The sequence below is a fragment of the Mustelus asterias genome, chromosome 9 (assembly GCF_964213995.1).
Source record: "Mustelus asterias chromosome 9, sMusAst1.hap1.1, whole genome shotgun sequence".
Lineage (NCBI taxonomy): Eukaryota > Metazoa > Chordata > Chondrichthyes > Carcharhiniformes > Triakidae > Mustelus > Mustelus asterias.
The window spans coordinates 43557185-43568864 of record NC_135809.1 but is presented as its reverse complement, the minus strand read 5'-3'; the positions used below and the strand labels follow the sequence as shown (position 1 = coordinate 43568864).

The 11680-nt window shown below is 41.0% G+C and overlaps 1 protein-coding gene across 2 annotated transcripts in view; it reads right to left on the bottom strand.

Annotated features, from left to right (window-relative positions):
* Positions 1–519: 519 nt before the first annotated feature.
* The window catches only part of atxn10 (ataxin 10), a 228157-nt gene continuing 216996 nt past the window's right edge, over positions 520–11680 (bottom strand). For both annotated transcript variants that reach the window (XM_078220094.1, XM_078220095.1), the window contains one exon: positions 520–1295. In XM_078220094.1, coding sequence (XP_078076220.1) covers positions 1102–1295 — 194 coding nt within the window. In that variant the 3' untranslated portion in view covers positions 520–1101. The remainder of the gene's footprint in view (positions 1296–11680) is intronic.

Sequence of the window (11680 nt, the reverse complement as noted above, 5' to 3'; positions counted from 1 at the left end):
GCCACCTCTTATTGAGATATTTGTATAGTTTACACCCATCATATTAGTACCTTCAGATTCTCTGGTTCCCAATTTCTTCACCAAGGACACCCATTTACAGTGTAACTATAGGCAATGACACTCAACACTCTTGTATCCATAATCTTAATCAAAGCCCTGGAAAAACAAATCAGATACTTGCCCTACTGAAAGACTTCCCTCAGCACAGACCATCAGCATCCCTTCCAATAGAGTCTCCAATTAGCAAGGCCCCCTTTAGTCTGACTGGCAGATGCAGCTGTTAGAACTATTCTTCCTCTGCTTTTGGTGTTTAAAACATGGGATTCAATAAGAATATATTTCATTAGGCTGTTGCATGCACTTCACGAAGCACAACAGTTATCAACACAAATGTAAACAAAGAGGAAAAGAAAAAGCTGAAAGACATTCTTTTTAACTATTTCTGAGTGGCTGTTTTTGTGTTAAATAATAAGTACACAACTGACATCTGCTCATAAATAAACACAATAACTAATTATAAAAAGAGTCTGTATAACTGGATGTAGCCTTTAATTCTTTGAATCATCAGCATAATCTTTACTGGCTACACATTTTGCGTGGATTTAACAAATGCTAACATTTCCCTGCAAATAGAATGCATATTAAATAATTTCCATCATTCAGTTTTCCAACATTCAGCACTTTAATTCCTATTTGAAATCTGTAAGATATTGTTCAGGTGTTCATGTTGGTTTTATGCTTCCCCACCAAGTCCACGTTTAATATGTCAACATTTGGCACTGCGATGTATAATTTACAGTGATTTATTCTATAGTCAGATTTCAATCTTGAATACTCTTAGTGGTGACCATTCTCTTGTCCAGTTAATATTCTTGTTAGTCAGTCTTCACCCTGCATGTCACAGTGCCGTGAAACTCTCAATACCACTCCAGACCGATGACAATCTGAAGGATAAAATAATGCTTTGTGCTTTAAACATAGATCCATTTTCCATCGTTGCTCCTCTTTGGTCGTGTCAGTCTTATTTTTTTCTTGGTGTGATAAATGATTGGTAAAACAGATTGACAAATCCATATTGCGGCAATGTTTTCTGCACCTTTCTCACGGTGAAGTTGAGCTCTTGCTCTGTGTCTTCACATAAAGTTTTCCATCTCGCTCTTCGACTTGTAATCCCATGTTGTTTAGCATGGCACTGTCTGCTACACCCTGATGTGCCATCTGGGATATCACTTCTTGATTCTTCATATTCTGTTCTGTGAGGATTCGGATCGTAAAAACTGCCCACTGGCTCACAACTATGGTGCATGGAGTTAAGGAATGTGACTTACATCAACATCTTGATAGATTGCACAGAATATTTGATTAATATAGCGTTACCTCCACAGTTGGTCTGTCAAAGTAATTTTGATTAATGGTGGCGAAGCTATGATAGTCATGCACTCCCTAATAGACTAGATTCAAAGTTTTCCAATGGTATTCCAACATAATGCAATTTTTAAAAAAAATACAATTGTTCAATTTGCATGTAACAGAGATCAGGAGTACTTCGATGTTCTGGAATACAATGAATTACTTTTGATTCTCCCTCCTTATTCTTCGATTCCCTATTTGATGACAACTACATTTATTTTAGTCATGCTTATAGCAAGGCTGAAATTGATTCAACAGACTTCAATGGCCTATTGTATAGATCCAAGGGTCACCATCGACAGTCACTTATTAGTGGGGCATGGAAAATACATCTTTCAAGAGTCTTGGATTAATTTTAATTTATGCTGTGGGGGACAATCTCGTAGCAGTAATACCACTGGACTAGTAATCCAGAAGGCCACGCTAATGCTCTGGAGATGTGGATTCAGATCCCACAGTGGCAGCTGGTAGAACTGAAACTCAATTAATAAAATTGAAAGTTAGTCTCACTAATGGTGACCATGACACTATTATCAATTGTCATAAGAACCAATCAGATTCACCAATGTCCTTTGGGAAGGAAATTTATCATCCTTACCTGCTCTACATGTGACTTCCAGATCCATAGTAATGAAAGAGAAGTGGCCTAGCAAGACACTCAGTTCAAGGGAAATTAGAGTTGGCTACAAATGCTGGCTTTGCCAGTGACACCCACATCTCATAAAAGAATTTTTAAAAAGCAGGATGCATTGTTTGATCTCAGACTAAACTGCGGCGGAAAGCCGATACCGAGCATAAAATTTTCTGGTGATTGAATCATATAGTGAGCTTTTGAAATCCTGAGACTGTTTACTCAATGCTGGGAGAAGGCTGCACCAGCTTAAATGGGATTGGGCCACACTCACCCCTAATGATGGTCTGAATCTTTCCTCAAAAGGTTTTTACCTTGATCTAGCCACCTTTATTAAACTTTCTGAAGAGTCACACAAGTATATTGGCTTAAAAAATTGAACACAGAGTTTTCTGCTGACTTTTGCAGAGTGCTGCTGCATAATTTTTCTTCTACTATAAAACAGAAACCTGGAGCTTTCCAACTGTTCTTCTGACCATTGGAACATTATAGCAATTTACAGGTAATTAAGGTTCAATAACGATATTTTTTATTTTAGTTGGACAACTTAAGTTGTGAAGTAGTTAACTGCAATAAAAGCATTGTGTCTACCTGCTTTGTCAGTCCTCAGAAGGTTAATGTACAGGTACAGGATGTAAACTTACCTAATATCACAGAACAAATTGTTTCAAAGCACAAACTTTTCCACTTTTCTTTTGTGAGAAATATGTAGTTGTTGAGATATGCTTACATCTGACAATTGTTGAAACTAGCTTGTAACTGATATAAATAATAACAGGAGCAAGAACTGAGTTTGAAACAGAAAAAGATGGAATCTTACAGATGTAAAATGACTGATTCTTGTCTGAGAAATTCTGGGTGGAGAGCTGGGCACCTTTATCATATTTCCACCTGAACTCAGATAGGGAGTATACTAGTGAGTAAATAACTTCATTTTTGATTCTCTTCCCATGCCTAGGGAGATGAAGCACATCTATTTCCACAGTTAATTTTACCTGCAACAGGTTGCTAGCTTGTTGCCAAAAGCTATAGCTTGAGGGGTGCCAATCCACATCAAGCACGACTACCAAAGGAGTATTGGAAGGGTATGTTGATTATCAACCTGCTTGGTCATGTTACGAAGGAACCTCTGTGGCCATCAAATCCTAGAGTGGGACGTAAGCCCAGAGTTTCTGGCTCAGAGGCAGAGATGCTACTCACTGTGCCACAAGATCTCCACCGAGTAAATAACTAGTGTTTCTTAAACAAAAATGTTTGTACCTCTTTATATTGAACATGAATACTATGGCCTCCTTACCAATTTCTTTACAAATATTAGCCACACTGAAAATACCAAATACAAGCAGCATCAATTAAGTAGCATCCATGAATTTACAGAACATTTCCCGTGTATTTTTCTCCCTCATTGACCACACATTCACTGAAAAAACATGTGAAATCACACAAGCTGAATGGCAATTCATTGCACAAACGTGCAGAAACTGAAGAAGTCTGGTTACTTGCTGCCAACTCTTTTAAGACTTGTTCAAAAGGAAACTTTTATTTTGGCTAATTTTATTTTGACATCCAAAACATTGACTGTCTTAATCAGTTTTTTCCTTCAAGCACCTGTGTGTCAAAAAGTAGGCCATGCATAAAACATGAGGCTACTTGTTAATGCACTGTATTAAATTCAAACTTCGTGATCACTTTGAGCACAACAAAACATAAGTGCTACAAGAGATTAAAGGAAGTTCAACCTAACGTTCACATTACTCCCTTGTTCATCTGCCCACTGACAGAGAGAAAATAAAGCACATTGCTGAAGAAAATCCCTAATCCTTCTGACACTTGAGCACCTCATTGTATAATGAGCCTCATGAAAAGCTACTAATGTTTCCACGGTTACTGCAAGCCAGGCCATGATCCTGTTTGTTTCCACTCTACAGAACTCAATAAATACACAAGAGCCAGGGGCTGGCGGGATATAGATCTAAGTTTCATTTAATGCTCTTATCCAAAAATAAACAAATCATATTCTTTTTACAATAGATCTTTGGTAGGAAAGGATGAGTTTGCCATTTAACAGCCATGTGTGAAAGGCCAATGGAGATCCCAAGATTTTCTCCACAAAATACCATCTTTAATATAAATATCTGGGTAGATGATAAATGTCAAGAAACCAAAAGAAGCAGAAATGATTGTTTCAATTTAATTGATTCAAGTTAGAAGCCATCTGTGGAACAATATAGTCAACTTTCTAACTTTGCACAATGAAATGCCATGGAAACGAATTGCTCATGCTTAGAGTGGGGGGAGGGGGGTGTGCACTTAGAAGCCAAAAAAACTTGGCTGCCATTTCTGTTAATGATCTAAACTGCTCTGTAACATAGCAACAAAAAATAGATAAATCTAACAGAAGAAAAACAATTATTTCCCCAGTCATGGGCACATTCAGTTACAGTTTCTTAATGTAAGCTGTGATTTAATACACGTAGAAAGTTCACAATTTCTGCTGCTTCACTGAAGAGAATTTTCCTGCTTCTATTTAGATGCTGTGAGCTACTACTTGGAGAGATTGCAACCAGTATTCATGCAAGAACTACAAAAGAACTCTTATCCATTAACTTAACGACTCCTTTGCTCGTTGCATGTAAATGCACGGTGGTGAGTTAGCACCCATAATCTTATGAGCACATCCAGAGGGTCATGTTTGAAAAGACTATCAGAATGTAACCTCTCTTCATAGCAATATGTGTTTTCATACTTGGAGTTAAAGAAAGGTACCACATGAGGCGTCACTTGAGTGTTAAGTTCTGATGTGTGTGGGTGAAATGGGAAGAAGTGCGACAAATTTGTGCAACGACTTTAAAGAAAAGCTGTTTTTAAAAGTGCACCGTCTCAATAACATCTGGTCATTTGCCCAGGTTCAGTGATGGGTGCCCTTCTTTTCAATGAATTATAGGAGGGCATTGGCAGAAAGTAGTCATGTTTACTGATGACAAATTAAATAGTAGAGATGGGATCTTGGAAGAGGATAACAGATTGGAAGAATAATCAAAAATCACTTAAGTCTCAACTGAAGTTTTAAGCATTGCCTCCATTTTAAAATTCTCAACCTCCTTTTCAAATTCCTGAATGACCTCACCCCTCCCTAAGTCTATAATCTCCTCCAGTCGAGATATTTGTACTCATCTGATTTTGGCCTCTTCGGCATCTCTGATTTTGACTGCTCCATCATTGGTGACCCTAGCTCTGTATTTCCTCCCTTATATCCCTCTGGTTCTCTACCTCTCATTTAATGCAATCCTTAAACCTATCACTTTGACCAGGTTTTTGAGGTGCCCTAATATCACCTTATGTGGCTTGCTTTCAAATCTTGCTTTATAAAGCACTTCTGAAGCTCCTTGGGATGTTTTATTACTTTAAAAACACTAAGTAAAGACAAGTCGTTGTTGTTGTATTTTCACAAGGCTGAGGCCAAGACAAATAATATCCTGAGCTATGTTGCACAACACTGTACATTATAAAACTGTAGGTTTGATCATAAGATTCTCCTGGATTTTAGTTAGATCTGATTTGAACTACTAAAGCCCAGTTCTGATGCACCCCACCCATTCCTGCACCCAAAATCTTTCATCGAAGCTGTGAATATTGAGATATGAAGGCATGTTTTTTTTTGAGTTCTTTCAAGTTTTGGAGGAAAAGTAGGATTGGTTATCTGGGATGAAATTGCTCAAGGAAGAAGGCAACCATATATGGGCTAATGGCTTTTTCCTCTGACATAACCAGAAATGAAAAGATGATTTGGACACTTTAAAACAGAACAGTATGTATATAACAGTCAATGCATTAGAGCCATATCTAGATAATGAATGCATTTGGTACAAAATACTAAGGTCCATCCGACATCTCAAATGTTACAGGGAATTCAAGTGCGTAGATAAATGCAATATCAATAAGCAAACCAATCGGGTGCAACTAAAAATACCATTCACTTGTACTTCTTTCTATTTAGTATACTGAATTTGCTAATGCATTGCTCAATTATGTGGTCTCCCCTACAACAAGGAAACCAAATGCAAATTAAATCACGTCTCCACAGCAAACTCTTGAGCTTCCAATTGCCTATCATTTTAATCTTTCTGCCCCACTTCCTCATTGATTTCTCTGTCAAAAGCAAAATAATGTGAAGGCTGAAAATATGAAATAAAAACAGAAAATGCTGGAAATACTCAGCAGATTTGACAGTATCGGAACCTCATCTTACGATTAGATACTTTACAGCCATCCAGAATCAATACTCGGTGCAACTATTTCAAGTTATAACCAACACTCCCATTTTTAAGACAGTAGCTGTTGGTAATGATTAAGCTATTCCCACTTACACTTCCTCTGGTCCTGCTGTCCTACTTGTAGGGAGATCTGCCACCATAGAATGTTAAGCTTGTCTGTCTCACACCATCCTCACACAACCACTGCAGTCTGTCTGTAACCTCTGTGATGTTTGTCATCTGACTACACCTCATTCAACCCTTCTAGACAAGGAATTCTCTGTAGCTTTTCAGCTCTGATCAAATGGTCAAAATATTGACTTTTTTTTTCTGGACGTCACTTTTTAGAGTTCTTTCTGCTCTTGTGACTTCAAGTCCCTCTTCATTTGTCTTATGGTCTGTATATGGAATTTTAAGCATCTTAAGTCTTAACATCCACATTTCAAAGGCCTGTTTTCTTCCATGCACCCTTTATTGCCCAGGTTATTGAGGCATACAGGAAAGTAGATAGAATACTGTACCTTATGAATTTTTTCCTTGTTTCAAGTTTGAGCTTTCTTGTTGTTTACACATCTTTCACCTCCAAGAAATTACTTCTGGCTGTCTCTATCTTTCTGACTTCAGCATTGCATCTACCATCTTGTTATCAATTGTCCTAAATATACAAACTTACTTACTTATTCCAGCATGACACCAGCTATTTCAATCTTCACTCTAGTTTTTTCTAATACATGCCTTCTGATGACCATTATTTTTGTCTTTTTGGTGTGCCGACTCAATCCATATTCTAAACTGGTAGATTTTATTTGATCTACAATATTTTGTAAAGCCTCTTCTGATTTTGCAAGTAGCGCTGTGTCATCAGGGGACTCCAAGTTTATTATGTTCTTGCCTCCAATTTTTATCCATGAAGAAGATCCCACTGTCTAAATATTTGTTCTGTGCACAGATCAAATAATTTTGCTGCACTCCTACCTTCACTCGAGTATCTAACCTGATTCTCATAGGCTCTGGGCAAATTCAAATCTTTACTGTCAATATCACATTTCAGCAACACGACTATTAACATTTTGGGGATAAATATGATCAAATGCTTTTTCATAGCCCACAAAGTAAATGCAAATGTTCTTGTTTATTTTTAAGCAGCTATCAAAGATTGTTCTTATGATAAATATTCCCTCTCTTGATCCTACTCCAGGGCTAAATGGAGACTACATTTTACCAATTTTTGCTTCAAATTAATTATTTATTTCTATAATGTTTTTCAAGAGCACTTCAATGAGATGGCTCATTAGGTTTATCATTCTAAAATTATTGCACTCCATTGCTTTAGGCTTCTTAGGTAACTGAACAAATAATGAATGCCTCAAGTAATTTCAAATATACACCAAATGCCACCAGCCCTGAAACCCCTGACATCCGACCCCCATCCCAAAGTCCAATCCCCCAAGCCACCCAACGTCCAACACCTCCACACCAGACTTTGTCCTCCCCCTCTGATTCTCTCCAACTCACCAGCTCCCTCTGACATGAAACTCTCCCCTCTTTCCCCCAATGTCTAACTCACCCCGATGTCCGAGTGCCCCACCTTCCAATGTCCAATACCCTCACCCTCAAAACCCATCCACTTACCTTCTCTGTGGTCTGTCATTTTCAATAAGACCTATAAACTTACCTGCTTTATAGCAGCTAGTTCTATAAAAAGGGGGACGTGCCCTCATTTGCTCTGATTCTTTTACACTTTGATATTGGGCCCTGCTTATCACTGTGCTGCCTGGAACTTGTCCAGTCTGAGTCGGGGGGGGCAATGGCCTCCTGGTATTATCACTCGCCTATTAATTCAGAAACCCAGATAATGTTCTGGGGACCTGGGTTCGAATCCCGCCACGGCAGATGGTGGAATTTGAATTCAATTTTAAAAATCTGGAATTAAGAGTCTAATGATGACCGTGAAACCAATGTCGATTGTCGGAAAAATCCATCTGGTTCACTAATGTCCCTTAGGGAAGGAAATCTGACGTCCTTACCTGTTCTGGCCTAGATGTGACTCCAGAGCCACAGCAATGTGGTTGACTCTCAACTGCCCTCTGAACTGGCCTAGCAAGCCACTCAGTTGTAACAATTGCTACAGTCTCAACAAAGAAATGAAACCGGACGGACCACCTGGCATCAACCTAGGTGCCGGAAAAGACAACAGCAAAACAAACAGCCCTGTCAACACTACAAAGTCCTCCTTACTAACATCTGGGGGCGAGTGCCAAAATTGGGAGAGCTGTCTCACAGACTAGTCAAGCAACAGCCTGACATAGTCATTCTCACGGAATCATACCTTACAGATAACACCCTAGACACCACCATTACCATCCCTGGATATGTTCTGTCCCACCAGCAGGACAGACCCAGCAGAGGTGGTGGCACAATGGTATACAGTCGGGAGGGAGTTGCCCTGGGAGTTCTTAACATCGACTCCGGACCCCATGAAGTCTCATGGCTTCAGGTTAAACATGAGCAAGGAAACCTCTTACTGGTTATCATGTACGGTCCTCCTTCAGCTGATGAATCAGTACTCCTCCATGTTGAACAACACTTGGAGGAAGCACTGAGGGTGGCAAGGGCGCAAAATGTACTCTGGATGGGGGATTTCAATGTCCACCATCAAGAGTGGCTCGGCAGCAGCACTGCTGATCGAGCTGGTCGGGTCCTAAAGGATATAACTGTGCGACTGGGTCTACAACAGGTGGTGAAGGAATCAACAAGAGGAAATAACATACTTGACCTCATCCTTACCAATCTGCCAGCTGCAGATGCATCTGTTCATGATAGTATCGGTAAAAGTGACCACCCCACAGACCTTGTGGGGACAAAGTCCCGCCTTCACACTGAGAATAACCTCCACCGTGCTAAATGGGACAGACTTCGAACCAATCTAGCAACTCAAGACTGGGCATCCATGAGGCGCAGTGGGCCATCAACAGCAGCGGAACTGTACTCCAGCACAATCGGCAACCTCATGGCCCGGCATATCCTCCACTCAATCATTACCATCGAGCCAGGGGATCAACTCTGGTTCAGTGGAGAGTGCAGGAGGGTATGCCAGCAGCAGCACCAAGCATACCTAAAAATAAGATGTCAACCTGGTGAAGCTACCAAACAGGACTACTTGTATGCCAAACGTCAAAAACAGCAAATGATAGACAGAGCTAAGTGATCCCACAACCAACGGATCAGATCTAAGCTCTACAATCCTTCCACATCCAGTCGTGAATGGTGGTGGACAATTAAACAACTCACTGGAGGAGGAAGCTCCACAAATATCCCCATCCTCAATGATGGAGGAGCCCAACACATCAGTACAAAAGATAAGGCTGAAGTATTCGCAACAATCTTCAGCCAGAAATGCCGAGTGGATGATCCATCTCGGCCTTCTCCAGTGGTCCCCAGCATCTCAGATGCCAGTCTCCAGCCAATTCGATTTACTCCACGTAATATCAAGAAACGTTTGAAGGCTCTGCATACTGCAAAGGCAATGGGCCCTGATAACATTCTTGCAATAGTACTGAAGACTTGTGCTCCAGAACTTGCCGCTCCCCTAGCCAAACTCTTCCTGTACAGTTACAACACTGGCATCTACCCAACAATGTGGGAAAATTGCCCAGGTATGTCTTGTACACAAAAAGCAAGACAAATCCAACCAGGCCAATTACCGCCCAACCAGTCTACTCTCGATCATCAGTAAAGTGGTGGAAGGGGGTCATCAACAGTGCTATCAAGCAGCATCTGCTCAGCAATAACCTGCTCAGTGACACCCAGTTTGGGTTTCGCCAGGGTTACTCAGCTCCTGACCTTGTTACAGCCATGTTCAAACAGCTGAATTTCAGAGGTGGGGTGGGAGTGACAGCCCTTGACATCAAGGCCGCATTCGACCGAGTGTGGCATCAAGAAGCCCGAGCGAAACTGGAATCAATGGGTATCAGGGGGCAAACTCTCCGCTGGTTGGAGTCACGCCTGGTACATAGGAAGATGGTTGTGGAGGGTCAGTCACCTCAGCTCCAGGACATCTCTACAGGAGTCCCTCAGGGTAGTGTCCTAGCCCCAACAATCTTAAGCTGCTTCATCAATGACCTTCTCTCTGTCATAAGGTCAGAAGTGGGGATATTCGCCGATGATTGCACAATGTTCAGCATCATTCGCGACTCCTCAGATACTGAATCAGTCCATGTTCAAATGCAACAAGATATGGACAATATCCAGGCTTGGGTTGACAAATGGCAACTAACATTCGCACCACACATATGCTAGGCAATGACATCACCAATAAGAGATACTCTAATGACCGTCCTTTGACATTCAATGGTGTAACCATCACTGAATCCCCCACTGTCAACATCCTTGGGCTTACCATTGACCAGAAACTCAACTGGACTCACCACATAAACACAGTGGCTACAAGAGCAGGTCAGAGGCTAGGAATACTGCAGCAAGTAACTCACCTCCTGACTCCCCAAAGCATATCCACCATCTACAAGGCACAAGTCAGGAGTGTGATGGAATACTCTCCACTTGCCTGGATGGGTGCAGCTCCAACAACACTCAAGAAGCTTGACACCATCCAGGTCAAGGCAGCTCGCTTGGTTGGCACCACATCTACATTCAATCTCTCCACCACCGATGCTCAGTAGCAGCAGTGTGTACTATCTACAAGATGCACTGCAGCAATTCACCAAAAATCCTTAGACAGCACCTTCCAAACCCACGACTACTTCCATCTAGAAGGACAAGGGCAACAAATACATGGGAACACCACCACCTGCAAGTTCCCCTCCAAGCCACTCACCATCCTGCCTTGGAAATATATCGCCGTTCCTTCGTCAAAATCCTGAAATTCCCTCCCTAACGGCATAAGAACATAAGAACTAGGAGCAGGAGTAGGCCAGCTGATCCCTCGAGCCTGCTCCACCATTCAATAAAATCATGGCTGATCTTTTTATGGATTCAGCTCCACTTACCCGCCTGCTCACCATAACCCTTAATTCCTTTACTGTTCAAAAATTTATCTATCCTTGCCTTAAAAACATTCAATGAGGTAGCCTCAACTGCTTCACTGGGCAGGGAATTCCACAGTTTCACAACCCTTTGTGTGAAGAAGTTCCTCCTCAACTCAGTCCTAAATCTGCTTCCCCTTATTTTGAGACCATGCCCCCTAGTTCTAGTTTCAACCGCCAGTGGAAACAACTTCCCTGCTTCTATATTATCTATTCCCTTCATAATCTTATATGTTTCTATAAGATCTCCCCTCATTCTTCTGAATTACAATGAGTATAGTCCCAGTCTCTTCTCATAAGCCAACCCTCTCAATTCTGGAATCAATCTAGTGAATCTCCTCTGC